We start from the raw sequence: 16,508 nt of genomic DNA on the forward strand, positions 1-16,508 counted from the left end.
GCGTAAAATTTGGATCATGCTCCCGCCCACTAACCACCCGATTGGTTTCTTTGCTATTAACGTCACACTGTGCGTCACACGGGGCGGAGTTGTTCATCTGTCGCTCGTAAATTCTTTATATGGTGCGACATGAGCAAGAGCTTGCCAAGAAGCGGAGATTTGCTAGTGCACTGCTCTACATGTGATACATTTAAATTTAAAAAACTATTAGGAAACCATCAACTTCAGAGTTAAATTTAGTATTTTTTAAGATACTAAATATTAATCTTATGTTATGTATGAGACTTTATGTTGCTTTAGTTTTCAAAACTGTTTTATGTTGTTAAATCTACAACTGGGGGCATGCACTGCAAATTAGCTAAGGTTATAAATGTTACACCGTTTTTGTTTTACCCGACACTTGTCCCCATTCAAATAAGCAACAAAGAAAATAAGAAAGATGTGACAAAAAGTATGACTGACTAATCTGACAAATTTTTCATAATTCTGCAATCTGCTGCTTCGTAGCAAAGTTTACCTTCCTTAGGAACTACGAAAGTGACATATTTTAACTTTGCATAACAGTTCATTAGGAGTGTGTGTTAATAATTGCTTGTCCTTTGTGTCTCAGTCTCAAACTGGTGACATGCTCACCTCTTGCTCAATAACTACGACCCAAAAAACCTGCAAGCATAAGACTCTACAGATGGATGGGTGGATTGTTTTTGCAAGGTATAATTCTCAAGGTGTGGGCAAAACATATGATGTATGGCTGTGAAATGTATCCAGCCTACAAATAACAATTATAAAACCAACTTTTGGCATTAATGAAAAGTGAAACAAGGGAGATTTCAGAAACAATCACAATGGCAGAAGAATCCATGTTTATTTTTACAACCTAAAATTAAAATTACAACTCCGTATCTATTGCAGAGCTCATGAATAAAAGCATTTGTCTCCATGCATCTTAAAGTCATCAGTCTATTAATTCTCGCTGCCTATCGCCAACATCATGCTCGCTGTCATCCGAGAAATTCTCATGATCGTCTGAGTAATTGTAACTTTCGTCAGAGTAGTGTGGATCGTCACCATGGTGACCGCTGGCGTCTTCACTCTCGCGGTGGCTCAGCGAGGCCTGATCACTCTTCTGCTCCTCTCGTTCTTCATCATTATCAGAAGCACAATTAACGTCTTCATCGTCCAGGTAGACCTTTCTGTAGTGAACAGTTTTAAAGTCGGCTTCCCCCTGATCACTAGTAAAACACAAAAAACAATCAGCAGGCAGAAATTGCTAACAATATTTTTTATCTTTACATTTCTTAGCCTTTAAATTAGGAATGATTAAATGCTTACCTCTGGGTATTGTCACTGGATGATGAGATTTTGCGCTCAGGCGCTGATTTTCCCGCCATGCTGCTTATAAAGTCCTCGGTCACCTCGCATCCCTGCAGGGTTTCGATGTAATGCTTCTCTGCTGCCTGCTTAGCATTCTTCTGTTAGCATGAACAGGTTGAAAAAAAGAGAAATGAATGACTTGTTAACTAAAGTGTTTTTGTCGAGAAAATCATTTTTTAATGCCTGTGTTGTTTTTATGCAACAGTGACTGTGGGATCACTGTTTAAACAGCACACAAGAACATTAAGGACTAAAAATATGTTCACCGATTACATGTTTAAGTCTTTATGTATTTATGAAATTGTAATTGTTCAGAGAGAAAGAAAGAGAAAAACAATTAAACTAAGATTTTGAACAAAAATAGTCACAATGTTACAAGAATATAGTTGAAATATGAGAATAAAGTTACATTACAATAAAGTCGAAATAATACAATAGGTTCTAAATATTACCAGAATAAAGTCATAATATTTTAAAAACAAAGTATAAATTTTATGAAAACTCAAAAAAAAAAATCTCATTAAAACTTTTTTCTTGCAATTTTAAGATGCTCTTCTAGTAAAATCAGCAGACAGAAAAAGCTAACAACATTTTTTATTTTTACCCTTCTTAGCCTTTAATCATCCCAGATTAATCAGGAAATGATTCCTGATTGATCATTTAATCAGGAATGATTAAAGGCTAAGAAGGCAGATTGTTCTGCCAATCTTTGTTGGCAGAACAAAGATTAAAACTGTATCTTGGTTCTGCCAACATAATAACAATATTCTCGTAATTAAACAGAAATTCTTGTAGTCTAGGCCTAATATTCTGTTGTACAACTCACCGAACAGATGATTGAAACAAACATCACTTTTTGAAAATATTTCTTGTAATTTATAATTAGCTTTTTTTTTTTTTTTAGAAAAGAAAGCGAGAAAAAAAGTATTAAAATTGCAAATTGGATTTGGTAGAAAAAAAAAAATCAGATTTTATTTTTAATCCATATCGCCCAGCCCTAATTATTTATTATAATAACCTTTGCAAATATTGGCATTATAGAAATTGAAACTAGTCTTTATTTTGTAAATGCATACTGATACAAATGATGGGCGTGTTTTTGCTTTGCGCTGACATTCACCTGTGTGACCTGCTCCAGCAGCAGCGGCCTTCCTTGCACTCTTTCTCGCATGTCTCTGATCTCCTGCCGATATTCCCTCTTTCGCTGAATGTCTTGTTTCCTGTCAGAAATAAAAATTCAGCTTAAGCCTTTCGCAATAAGCAATGGATCAATTAGTTGCATGATTAATTAAAATGAGCTCAATAATTTTTATTCTGATGATTAATATTTTTTGAAGGGTGTCATAAGCCATTTTGTGTGTGACTTTTATGTCCTTTTTATTTATTGTTTTTGGTTGTTGTGTTTTATTTTTATATTTAGCATATTTTACAGTTCCAGTGTGGTTCTGTACAAAATAAAGTTTATTAACCTTTGAGAGGGCAAATACACATTATTATGTAAGCATAGGAGTACAGCTACAAACTAGTAATCACCAACAATCTTGGTATAGTGATGGACTCTGACTTGAACCTTCATAGTCGCATAAAGACAGTTGCAAAGTCGGCCTTCTATCACCTGAAGAGCATTTCAAGGATTAAAGGACTGATGTCTCAGCAAGATCTAGAGAAACTCATCCATGATTTTATCTCTATTTGCATTGATTACTGCTTTAGTCTCCTCACAGGTCTGACAAAAAATCCATCCTCCAGCTGTAGCCGATATAGAACGCTGCCACTGGAGTTCTGACTAAAACCAGGAAGTTAGAGCTGCTGTCGTCATAGCAGCCTTCCAGACTTCTTGGGTCTTCTGGTTCTGATCTGCATCCCAAGAACCAGAACCATACATGGAGCAGCAGCATTCAGAGTCTATGCACCACACACCTGGAACAAGCTTCCAGAAAACTGCAAAACAACCAAAATGCTGAGTTCCTTTAAATCCAGACTAAAAACCCCTCTTGTTTTAGAGTTGGTTTTCAAACATAATGAATGAAACATTAATCAACAATGTGACGTATATTAACGTTTCTGACAATGCCACTTGACAAAATGTAATGACCGTTACTGGTTTTCACAATTGGTGACTGTATGATGTGTTAATGTTTTCACCATGTGAAGCCCTTTGAACTGCCTGGTTGCTGTAATGTGCTACACAAATTAACTTGATTGATTGCCTGATTGATAAGTAACATTTAATCAAACAGATAAAACCACTGTGCACACCTGAACTCTTTCAGTTTGCTCTTGTTGGTCTGTGAAAGAGCAAGATGAGGGTCATTTGCTTGGGCTCGTTTTAAAACCATCCTCTGCAGCTTCTTTTCTCTCTCCCTCTGCTTTTCCATCCAACGCTCCTCTTCTTCCTCTGCCTTCTTCCTCTGCTCCAGAGCTTTTCTACAAAAATAATTGCGGTCACAGATGGAGGAAGATTCGGAGGAGACGACTTTGGCAAAAGGAAGGGCAGGGGAAGCTATTCTGGGCTGGAAGCTGTTTTAGGACAAGACAGCAGGTGTTGGGGCGGGGGTGTGGGGTCTGTTCAGGACCGCTAACGGGTCATCAGAGTTCAGAGCCTGTCACTATTTCTACTATTATGGTGGAATCCTTTGGGGTCTTAATTTGGTACCTCACAGCTTCGTGACGCTTTTTAGTAGCGTCTGTAACTTTGGCAGGAAGCAGCTCCAGACTTCCCGACAGGGACGAACAGAGGCTTGAGTTGGGGGTCCGCGCCAGCCCGGGGCTGATGTGAGGCCAGCGCAGCAACCGCGGGCTGCTCTGGTCCTTCTCGATGTCGGCCAGGATGCGCTCCCGGTGCGAGGAGATCTGGGACGTCTTCAGCTCGAAGGGCTCACACGCCGTCGTTGTCTTCACGTCCTTCCGCTTCTCCAGCTGCTTCTGGAAGCGTCTGTAGCTGGCGTTGAAGTCAGGCACCTCTCTGTTTATCTGAGGCTTGTGGGTAAAGCCGTCGCCCATTTCGTGTTCGGGCTTCTTCCGATCATTCAGGCGCCGTGTGAGCATGCTGGGAGGCTCTGAGGAACTCCGGAGCAAGTCCTGGACCCTCATATACTTCTTGATGGAGCGATACAACTCATTCTCCTTGACCTGATCCCCTGACGCGGCTGCATACACGGATTTTGGCACAGGCTTGGCTTTGAAAGGCTTTATCTTCTCGTGGTCGGCTTGTTGCTCCTGCTGCTGCTGCAGCTGCTTCTGCTCCTTCTTTAGTCTCTCCCTCTCCAGGAAGCTGAAAGGCTTTTGAAGGGCTCGCAGGTGTCGCGTCTCTCGATCTCGCATGCTTCTCCGTTGCTCCTTGTTGCGTTCCTGCATCTCTTCGTAAACCGGAAGGTGGACGTGTGCGGGTACGGGGCTGGCCCGGAACTGCTTCTGGCATTCTGTCAGCTCCTCCAGCTGCCTCTTCAGCTCCCTGTTCTCCCTTTCTACCTCGGAGCGGGACTTTACGCCACGCTTCAGCCTCTCAGCTTCACGCAGCGTCATGTGGAAGGGTTTTGGGACGGTCACGTTGGGTTTGACGTCTTCCTGCTCTCTTTTGTCCCTTCTCTTCCTCAGTCTCCTCTTTTCTCCAGGCGCGCTGTGCAGTGAGGAGGAGGACATGCGGTGGTTGTTGGAGGGAATCTTGAAGTCCTTCCACATGTTCTTGATGTACTCTTTAGGAGAGAACAGAAGGCCTTTTTCCACAGTGTTGCTCCAAGCTTCATTTTCTTCGGATGAGTCTGACTGCCCAGAGATCCACCGGAGCTCAACAGCGGAGTGCGACTTTCTCAAAGGATGATGTGAAGCTGCAGGGTTTAAATTTGACCAGAGCAGCCTGATGGAAAAAGAAAAGAGACATTTTAATACGGCAATTGAATATTATTCTGATATTCTGTCTGGTAGAGGTGGAAAGAGTACACAAAATTGTACTAAAGTAAGAAGCACTACTTCAACATATTTTTACTCAAGAGTAAAAAAGTATTTGGTGAAAAGTCTGAGTTACTGATCAAATTATCAGTTATTTAGCATTTAAAAATTACCTAATCAGACAGACCAAAACATAAAGTTAAGTGGAAATTTTGGATTTTAAGGATCAAAATGACAATAATTCATTATAATATGAAATCAAGTAAAATATTTTTTTTTCCAAATCAGTTTCTTTCAGTAAACTCACACTGGGTAGAGTATCCAGAAATTTTACTCAAGTAAGAGTAGTGATAATTACCAAAGTAAAAGTAAAAATATTCCTAAAAGTACATTTAAAAAAAAAAAGTTACTTGAGTAAATGTAACTGGTTAATATCCAACTGTGGCAATGTTGTGTTTACAACTTACTGAACAGGTGAAAATTACCTACAGTATAATATTCACAAACAAATTGTACAGATGCCTTATAAACAATTAATACACTTTTGGCTTTTCTCTATGCGTTGTAGGGATGTACTAACTTTTTTTTAAACCACTGCAGATAACCAGTAGCTTTTTAATTCCAAAGACCATAACCAGTAACGTGACTGTACATAAGAAAGGCTAGTGAGCATAAATGTAAGGTTGTGACATTATAATGTCACAACCTTCGGATTAATCCGAATAATCTTGATGAATTGATAATTGCAATTATCATCAACTAATTTATTAATTGATTAATCATCAACTGGTGTAAAAAAGACTAATTGCTGAAAGTACAACACACTCAGAGCAGTAATTAAGTTAAAATTGCTAAAACAATAAATACATTTTGTATTTAGGATAAAAAAAACTTTGCAAATATGTTCAAGCCAAAACTTTTCAAGTAGCATAGTTTTAGCTTCACCCAGTTCAAATTCTGTAAAAAAGAAATAAAATCTCCTTTTAGGCTCCTTTTGCTATCAGTAATCAGTTCAACTAAAATATTAAACATATCAGTCATATATTTTATTGATGCTAAGTGAAACAGATAAGGGCTGAGATTTCCACATGTTGATGTTAAAAGTATTTTTTTAGCTGTAGCTGCATTAAGTTAAGTTGCATTTTAGGCAATAAATGTTTTTTTTTATTATTATTTTAAAAAAATAATTTAATTATTTATTAGCATTTTGTGTATTTTCAGTGTTGTATCAAGTAAACTTAAGTGGTGAAATAAAATTATGGACTTCTTGTTTAAACTGTTCTGTTATACAAGCAATAGTCTACCAAAAAAAGCAAATAAACGAAAAATTTATCATTACAATTTTTGCTATTTTGTCTATTTTAAGCTGTTTAAAAGTGTGAAAGAATAGACAATGTAACTGTCATGACAAGGTTTGAAGCCACCTACCTGTGCCCTGGCTCCAGCGTTGCCATATCTAAGGGATCCATTGACCTGAGCTGCAGCTTTTGTTGATACATGCTTTCCAGCTCAGCCATGGTGCGCAGATGGGCCTTTTTGAGCTCCTCCAGCTTGCTGTAGTATTCCTCGTTAGAAAAGAAGATTTTACTCAGGTCGAGGTAGTCTGCTGCTGCTCTATGAGGGCCACCCACCATGCGAGGGTCTTCCTTTCCCAGATAGTCGTCATAAGAGAAATCCGATCCCAAGTCCTCGTACTCCAACTGAAATCATAAAATATCACAAAAAAACAATGCAAACTCACATCACAGGTCATTTGCTTGCAACATGAAAATGTTTGCCTCTTATTCCAAATTAAATGAGCCTCATTTTTTTTTAAATTGTGGACTACATTTGCAACGTTTGAACAACGCAACCACTGAGTGACACTAAGGCTCCTGCAGGGCTAAGCCTATTATCCCACTGCGACAGTGACAAGGACCAGATGGTGAAACAGAAAAAGGCAGGATAGTCTAAATTAGTTCAGCTGATGTCCAGGCTTAATCAGGTGTTTGGTTTTATTACTACAACCTATAATCAGACATCAACAACCTGAATGGAAAAAAAGGCAGATTTAACCAGAGGACGAACAAGAGGTTGGGATTATCAACTGAATGTGACCTCTAGTAATCTATCCATGACGGAAATCCGAAAATAGTCAGGAAAACAAATTATGGAGATCAAGTGTTTTCCATGACACACATGAGGTCAGACCAGGTCCAGTCTAAGTTGTTATTAGTCTGGCATTTAAAATCACATCTTTAAATATTAAAAAAAAAAAAACATTCAGGTGCTACATTAGTGAGCCACTTCTGATATTATATATTGAAAAAAATAATTTTACCTCTATAATAAAAGCATGCAGTTGACACATTAGTCAATTTAAGGTGATTTTAAAACTAAAAGTCAATTTACAAATTAAAACTTCAAGGACTTTTACAATTTTAGATTAGTAATAGACACTTTTTAATGACAAATTACACTAAATACCAATTATATTAACATTTTCCCAACGCACATACTTCCTTCTCGTAGTCCCGGTTGTCCAGGTGGCCCGTGGCCGAGTAGGGAAGGACTCTCTCCCGCTCGTATGAAGCTAAAGGAGCCTTGGTGTGCGGGTCAACCGGCGTTTTCAGACACGAAGTCACCAGAACGTTCGTACGGTGAGGATTCGCCATAACGGTTGGTCAAATTTGTTAAAGTTACTTTGAAAGTTAAATTTGTTTATGTTAAATTAAGTTATCGACGATGGAGACTAGAAGAAGCAAGCAGATTCGGCTTCGAGGCAGCGCAGTGAGCCTAGCAACGGAGAAGCTTGGTTGCGAAGGAAGTGACGACATATCAGGAAGTAATAAAACGTCAACGCAAATAAATAATCTTTTTCACCTTTTCTAAACCAGATTCGTTTACAGAGGTGGGTAGAGTACCTAACAGTTGTACTTAAATAAAAATAGCTCCACTTCAACACATTTTTACTCTCGTAAAAGTAAAATGTAGTGAGTAACTGATCAAAATTATCATTCAATATTTAAGTTACACACTCAGCGGGCCAAAATTTACATTGGAAATGTTGGTATTTTAAGGACCAAAATGATAATTCAAATTCAAGCGAACAAAAATAAGAAAATAAAGCTAAATTAAATTTCTTCCAAATCAATTTCTTTCTGTATAAAACTCATGAAACTGCAGGTCTTCATCTGCTGAATTTTAGTTTTTCAATCAGTGGGTAGAATCCAGAAATTTTACTCAAGTAAAAGTAGCAATACTTCATTAAGAAAATTACTCACATAAAAGTAAAAAGTAGAGCTTTTTACTTTTATGTAAAAAATACTCCTAGAATTTTTTAATTTTTTTTCAAAAATCTGAATAAATGCAATTAGTTAATACCCAACTTTAGTCATTAAGAAGTTTATTTGGCTATTCATGATACAATTAAATGGCGTTTACTCTTCAAACAATGCATTTTAAAATTCCACATAGAATATACCCGATGAAGTGTTTTATCCCCAGAATATTGGGGATTTTACAAAACTACTGTGAAACAAAAACTAAATGAAAATATATTTTAACATGTTTTCGAGTGTTAGGCCACCAGCAAGATTTAAGCCAGTTGTGGCCTCAGTGTGGAAATTACATGTTGTAACTCATATCAACTAATTCTTTAAGAGTTATAGATAATGGCTGTTGGCAGGTAAGGTCTCTTGAGGCAGTCTGTATTGCAGTGAATTTGAATAAGCCTCTGAAGACACCTTTTTCCCAACAGTCTCATGAAGAGTATGGTCAGGGTTGTCCATGATTTTCTCCTATTTTGCTGGTACAGATGGAAGCTTTTTATATTTTAATTGGGGCAGGAAGATTACAAACTGATTATTTTTAGAATACAAAGCATTCACTTTTAAATGACCACACTTTTTGCATTCTTAACCCAGGGCAAAATCGGTTTCTTGATCTGTTGACGATCCACTTTTTGTGCATTATTCATTGTAACATTTTAATGTTACTTAAATTTAAAATAAACATATTTGTTACCTTCAACATGGATCTGAACCTTTCAACTTTATTTGCAAGCAGTAATAAACAAGAAACCAAGGCTGGAGTGTCAACAAAAAAGCCCTTTTTTATTTAAATTAGGCAAAGTAACAACTACAGATGAAATCTGAGCAAACAGACGTTCAGGTCTTCTGATCCCTCACAGAACGAACCGACTTCACGACGCTTCACTGGACAGACTTATCGAGTATTCACCTGAAACACAAAATGAAACGGATGAAGCATTGGATAAATTTTTTAACAACTCACAGAGGACTGACATAATAAAGCAGGACACTACGTCTTACCACATCATCGATCTTGAGGATGCTGCGGACCGTTTCTGTGGCCAGAGTTAGAGCGCTGATGGAAACCAGCAGAGGCTGAACCACCAGCTCCTCCAGGATGTTGGAGATTCCTCCCTATCAAAAAACACGTCAGTCACATCAGGGGTTCACAAACTTTACCCCACAAAGAGCATTAACCTCTGGCTTCACTGTGCAATGACACAATGACTAACTGAGGCCCCCACAGCGCCCCCTGGCTGAAAAACGCTGAGTTACATCATTGAGTACAAACGCCTCTTTTGCAGCGTCGATGTCCAGCCGTGCAGCTGGACACACGAGTCTGGAGCGGATCCGTTTCTGCTAACCTTGCGGACGTTGATGCCCGCCATCTTGTCTCCGTGTGCGTGTCTGTTCCGCAGCTCCGTCACCGTGGAGATGGGGTTGAGGCCGGCGTTCTCAGCCAGCGTTGAGGGTATGACCTCCAGAGCGTCGGCGTACGCCCGCACGCAGTAGGCCTCCATGCCCCCCAGGGAGCGCGAATACTCGGCCAGACGCACGGCCAGCTCGATCTCTGGAGCGCCGCCTCCGGCTATCAGAGCTCTAGAGACACGAAAACAATTATTAACAGAAATACAAAACCAGGAGACATCTGATTATGTAATCTTTACATAACCGTTTCTATTAATTCGTCAAAATTTTAATATAATTTGGTTTGTCATATTTGTGAGAATGCTCTCCAGCCAAGTTGCTGCAAACAACCAGGCGTTAATAAAGGTGAGCTTTCTACTGTAATGTTCCTCTGTTTGTTACGCCCCTGCAGAAGGAAACAAAGCAGGAGCGCCTTTGTCAGAGGGGGGAAACTGAAGACCGACCAGGACTACAAATGACAAAATAATTATTAAAATAAAAAGGTCTGACCTCTTCTTGACCAAGCAGCGAATCACACACAGAGCGTCGTGGATGGATCGCTCAGCCTCCTCGATCACGAGCTTGTTGGATCCCCGGACCACGATGCTAACCGTCTTCCCTGGGCTGGTGCAGCCGGTGATCTGCAACGAGAGATTAAAGGTTCACCACAAGCAGAACTCGGGTCCAACATGTTGTAAATTCAGCAGGAGCCGTTTGTATTTCAGCAAATTTGAAGACACTCTTTTTACTTACTCTTAGTTAATGTATATTGTCCTTCACTAGGTGATGGAGTTAATGAAATTAACTCCAACAATAATATTGAATGGGTTTGCAAATCTAAAAAAAAAAAAAACTTTCACAATCCACTTGTACTTGCACTTTCAAAGGGATAAATTATGTTAATAGTTAATAATTATGTTGTGTGGCTGTTTTGCACTAATGGTCCCACGTTGGGGGCCATTTTGTTTGGGAGTGAAAAGTGGCTTAATCACAAATCAGAATATGTGACCTGTGTGCTGCAGGTCTGCCCAGAACCGTCCAGCGTTGGCCCAAATGGAGCAGATGTAAACAGAGCTCGGCGTGATGATTTGTTTTCTTGTTTGCCACGTTTCACTCCCAAACAAAATGGCGGCCATGGTGGAGCCATTTTCATCCAGACTTCATTCTGAAACATGAAGGACTGTTTTAGTGATCGTACCTTGACCAGTTTCCCAGAGCCGTCCAGGTTGACCTCCTCTGCCAGCTCCGCCGTGCCGAGCATTTCTGCGGTGAAGTGGTCAATGTGGGCGATGGGCTTTGTGCCAATAGTCTGTGGAAAAAATAAAAAGACTTATTATTTTTATAGAAGCTTTATTCAACAATGAATATGTTAAGAACAAGTTCAAAAACATTTAGGCCTCATTAGATGTATAAAAACAAAGCTAAACTAACTCTTCGGCATCATCGTCTATGTAAATAGTAGAAGAAGAATAGATGTAACTAAGTGTGAACTCCAAGGTTTATAGGAAGAGTTTAGATTCACCTTGCAGATGAACTCGATGTCCTCTCTTTCTATTTCCTTCACCACCATGATCTTCATTTTGTTGAGGAAGTGCAGAGCGAGGTCACTCAGGGCGTCTCTGTCACAGAAACGCTCACAGTTAGTAAATGTTTGGGAAACAAATAACATCCCAACACATAAACTGTGTGGTGCTGTTTTTAACTTCTGCACCTGAGGATGGACTTCTGGATGAGCAGAACGTTGCAGCCGGCTTTTTTGATCTGCTTCACCAAGTTGAGGATGTAAGCACGCTCCTCCCGCAGCACGCGGTCCATCTGGGCGTAGTCCGACACCACAATCTGGTTGTCCATCTGCAAACCAAAAGACAGCAGGAATAAAAAAAAAAACAACTATTTTGTCAGGGGAGTTTTGAAATGGAGAGTAATCTGAAGGTTTGCTTTATGATTATAGTATTTCATGCCAATTTAATGCATTTTTGGCTTCGATTCTGCAACAAAAAGCTATTTTATTAGCATTTATCTGCCATGTAAAAGTTATGCCAACATTTACTTTTGTGCAGTTTTGCTCATTTAGAAAAATTAAAGTGTTAACACCTTCATTCTGTCCAAGAGGGAAAATGTAACTCAAAACAATTTCTTTATGAAAATCTGATCATAAAGCACTGAAAAAGGAGAAATCTAGAAATGCTACAATCTCTTTTTTCCTAGCCGATATAAATTTGTCTTTTTTCTAATTTTAACTCATATGCTTAAAAAATCTGCCCAGTTAATTCCAATTTTGGCCAACAATATTTTTTTTTGTCTGGAAAGTTGCTAAATCTAAAATCGCGGTAGTTGGTAAAAGTCAAGTTGGCAACTTTCAATTCAATTCAAAGTCAAAAATAGTTTATGAATACCCAAGGGAAATTAAAAACATTATTGTAACTCATATCAATTCAAAACTCTTCAGTTATTGTAGATATAAATTATTAATCCCAAAAAATCCTAACACTTAGAAAAAGATCTGCACAAAAAGTGTATTTAACAGTTTTTTTGTTTTTTTTACTACAAACACTTTTTGATTTTTCTGTATTTGAGCTGCAAATTACCAATAATACTCATGTAAAGGAAAATGGGCCAATTCTGATTCCTGGTCGACGGATTGATCCACCGATTGGTTAAAACTAATAATGGCTTCAATTTTTTAATTCCATTTGTATTTTTTATTATTTTATTGTCATCTTAATTATGTATTTCAATCAATTTGATTTACATTTTGTGTTTCTTGTGTCACTTGTGATGTTTTGTCACTTATGATGTTTTGATTTACTTTTGTGTATGTAAAGCACTTTGTAACATTTGCTTAAAAAGTTTCTATACAAATAAAAGTATTACTATCTTTAAACAGTAATTATTTTAATATCAGCTATTTCTTTAACTCACGTCAGTTTTGGGAGGGGACAGACAGAACTGGATGAGGCCGATTTTGGCCTTCTCCACTCGGGTCACGCCGGTGTTAGCCACCCTCTGCGTTAGCACCAGTCCGTCCACAAGTTCGCAGTCATCAATGGTCCCACTGGAAACAACATGAACAGTGAGAAAACCGGCAAAACCGACTATTAAAATAAAACAAACCGACAGGAAACTCACCCAAGCTTCTTGATGATCTTAATGTCCTGCAGGTCGACGCCGGTGGCCGTCGCCGGGTCGATGACCCGCATGACCGCATCCACGCTCATGGGCGCCAGCAGGCTGGAGTACTGCGATACCACCTTGGAGCACAGCGACGTGGTGGCGCTGTTGAGCAGCGTCTCGCGGTCGCTCAGCTCCATCGGGCGGCTCATGGCGGTGAGGACCTCCACGCCCTTATCCACCGCCTTCTGGAACGACTCCGAAATGATGGTGGGGTGGATTCCTGACCAATCACAGAGCAGAGAGCTGAAACAAAACAACTAAGATAACTAAAAACGATTGATCGATTATTGGAATAATCCTCAACTACTTTAGTAATTGATTAAGTAAACAGATTCAAAAAGTCAATTTGCTGAAAGAACACCACACTCAGAGCAGCAATTAAATCAAAATGGTACAAAAAATATTAACATTTTGCATTTAAGAAAAAAAAAAGCTTTGTTTGTAAAAATGTTCTAAACAAGAAAAAAATCTTAATAGAGTAGAATATACTTTATTGATTCTTAAAGGGAAATTGCTTAATGACTGAATATAAAATAATAATATAAATAAATCTATGAATTAAGCATATTTTGTTCATTAATCAGTTAATCCAAAACATAACAGATCAGCTCTACAATTTACTGATGTTAAGTCGACCAAAACGGGCCGAGCTTCGCACGTTGATGTATTCATTTAAATTTTTGCTACTAATCAAACATACACTAATTAAATGCTACATAATTACATTTTAGTAAATAAATTGTTTATTTTCTTATTTTAAAAGGAATTGAATTGTTTATTTGCACAATTCTGAAATGAAAAATCAACAAAATGTGCCAATATCTCCTCTGATTGGCCGTCAGAATAATCGATTACTAAAATAATTGTTAGTTGCAGTAACAAACATCTAAACATGGCGGCGTGGTTTTTCTCAGTTCTGAGGTTTTCACCTTTCTGCAGCAGTTTGGAACAGGCGTCCAGCAGCGCTCCAGCAATCACCACCACAGAGGTGGTGCCGTCTCCAGCCTCAATGTCCTGGGCTTTGGACAGCTCCACCAGCTGACACACACACACACACACACACACACACACACACACACACACACACACACACACACACACACACACACACACACACACACACACACACACACACACACGCAGAGTTAATTTCACTCCAACAGGAAATTAATTTTTTGTTGTCAGATCATGAAAACAGAAGCAAAGTTTCCGTCTCACCATTTTGGCAGCCGGGTGAAGCACCTGCATCTGCTTCAGGATGGTGGCTCCGTCGTTGGTGATGGTCACGTCGCCTTTCTCATCCTGGATCTGAAACAGCAACGCCTCCGCTTAATGAACCTCGTTAAATAAAGACACTCGTTAAGGAAAATATGTCCGACTCACCATCTTGTCCATTCCTTTGGGTCCCAGACTGGTTCTGATGGCGTCTGCAACAGCTGCCAATCAAATACACGACGAGTCAGAACAGGGAAAGCTGGGAAAAATATTTTTCTTAAAGGGAATCATGAGAATTTACCACCCTTATGATTTCTGTGACGCAGAAAACAAACATTATGAAAATCAGCTCTGTGGAAAATCACAATTCCTAGTTCAGGGAATTCTGAATTGATTCAAAAATCGGTTTTGGTCTGCTACATTTTTTTATCTGGATTATCTGGTGTTGGCCATAAATACCAGATTTAAAAAGTAAGGCGGATATTAGTACTTCACTGATTTGAGGTTTTTCGGGAAATCACTGCAGCTGAAATCAAGTATGTCTCGATTTTTAACATATTAGTTTTTGATATTTTCTGCCAATTTTATAATCGTCTTATTTTTAATAAGCTTCATTTTATTTTTCGGTTTATTATTTATCTACTTGTGATTGTTGTGAAGCACTGTGACCAGCTGTTGTAAATATACTATATCAATAAATAAACTTTGACCTAATTATTTTTGTGTGTAATTTTCAATAATTCTTTCATATTTTTTTATTCAAGAAAAACCCATGCAGCAAGGCTACCCTAAAACTGATCATTTAAATTGCAGAATTCGATGCACAAACCTTTTTTTTTAATAAACTGATGGAATTAGATTCAGTATGAAGCAGCAGTGTAATATAGCTTTAAATCAATGTTGCATTTATTTACAGTCTTTTCCTCATTAATCATATGATTTAAACAGAATCTCCAGTTTCTGAATGAAAAACTGTCTCTGAATCCAATCAGGACACTAAAAATCAGAATCGAATCGTTAAGACATTGAAAAATTCGCATTTCTAATATGAAACGATCTCTCCATGCATAATTAACACCTGTACCTAGAAGAACCTTAAGTAATTAATTTAAATGAAAAATGAAGATTACAATTGAATACAACAAAACAATCATTAAGAGATATAAACCAACGTCTAAAACTACTTACTCAACAGAATTACAGTATTTAAAACTGAGTACCAGGGTGGGGAAAGAGGTTTCTTTGGTTTCTGCAATGCATTTATTTTATGTTGTATAAAAAGTGATTTAAAAACCTTTAAAATGATTGCTGCATTGTGTGTATTTAAATTGGCAATCTAAATACATTTTTGTCACTGAAAAAACAAAATAATGCAACTTTAAACGAGCTAAATAATAATAAAAAAAATACAGGGGATATACTTGAGTCATTCAGCTAAGGTAATGTTTTCAGAGTGTCGAGTCATGATCATCTGCACCAAATCAAAACTCATCCAATCCAAGAACTTCCAAACATTTGAACTTTATTTAAGTTTTTCCTGAGGAGATATATTTCACTTCAGCATGGGGAACACATAAGATATTCCAGGCCCGGAGGAAGCTTCCGTTAGACCCAAAATAACGGTGCCGAACCCGGCCCAACCTGAACCGAGCCGAGCTGAGGTACAACCCGAACACTACAAGCAGGTCCAAACACATGTTTAATATTTCAGCCTACCTTTGGCTGCAGAGATGTTGCTGAAGCGGATCTGGGCCGGCTTGTCTCGGTCCACATACGCCCCTCCTTTGTTGTGGCCTCCACTTAATGCCTTCGGTACCGCCATGGCTTCGGGCATTTCGTCTTTATATACGATGGGAAATGTTAACGGGAAACTTTAGAGAGGAATGGATGAGGCCCAGTGGGTGAAACCTCGCGGTTCGGCCTCGGATGGACTTGGATTGAGGCGTGTTCCCCGGGTCCGCCGTCAGAAACTTCTAGAGCCACCGGCTGCTGCAGAGAGAAGGAGGATCCGACTGTCAAATCTCCGGCGCATGAAGATGACGTAATCAGGCAGTACGTGTCGAGTGATAAACAAAAAAAATATATATTTTTTTGTTTTTGCTCTTAAATGATTTTACTGATATATTTGTTCCACATGTATATACTTACAAATAAAAA

At 38.6% G+C, this 16,508-nt stretch overlaps 2 protein-coding genes across 2 annotated transcripts; both read right to left on the bottom strand.

The window, feature by feature from the left end:
• Nucleotides 1-846: 846 nt before the first annotated feature.
• Nucleotides 847-8,094, bottom strand: fam161a (FAM161 centrosomal protein A). The gene is made up of 7 exons (XM_008418068.3): nucleotides 7,761-8,094; nucleotides 6,691-6,962; nucleotides 4,031-5,230; nucleotides 3,634-3,801; nucleotides 2,495-2,594; nucleotides 1,333-1,472; nucleotides 847-1,232 (listed from the first exon to the last, which is right to left on the bottom strand). The coding sequence occupies exons 1-7, from the start codon at nucleotides 7,914-7,916 to the stop codon at nucleotides 956-958; spliced, it is 2,313 nt and encodes a 770-aa protein (XP_008416290.2). The 5' UTR covers nucleotides 7,917-8,094; the 3' UTR covers nucleotides 847-955.
• Nucleotides 8,095-9,335: 1,241 nt separating this feature from the next.
• cct4 (chaperonin containing TCP1, subunit 4 (delta)) lies at nucleotides 9,336-16,376 on the bottom strand. The gene is made up of 13 exons (XM_008418080.3): nucleotides 16,068-16,376; nucleotides 14,520-14,572; nucleotides 14,355-14,444; nucleotides 14,066-14,174; nucleotides 13,092-13,356; nucleotides 12,885-13,017; nucleotides 11,674-11,813; nucleotides 11,485-11,581; nucleotides 11,161-11,271; nucleotides 10,473-10,603; nucleotides 9,920-10,154; nucleotides 9,576-9,689; nucleotides 9,336-9,483 (listed from the first exon to the last, which is right to left on the bottom strand). Exons 1-13 carry the CDS (start codon nucleotides 16,183-16,185, stop codon nucleotides 9,469-9,471), a joined length of 1,611 nt encoding a protein of 536 aa, XP_008416302.1. The 5' UTR covers nucleotides 16,186-16,376; the 3' UTR covers nucleotides 9,336-9,468.
• Between the last annotated feature and the right edge of the window lie 132 nt (nucleotides 16,377-16,508).

This window comes from Poecilia reticulata, chromosome 1 (genome assembly GCF_904066995.2).
Source record: "Poecilia reticulata chromosome 1, P_reticulata-male-v2, whole genome shotgun sequence".
NCBI lineage: Eukaryota > Metazoa > Chordata > Actinopteri > Cyprinodontiformes > Poeciliidae > Poecilia > Poecilia reticulata.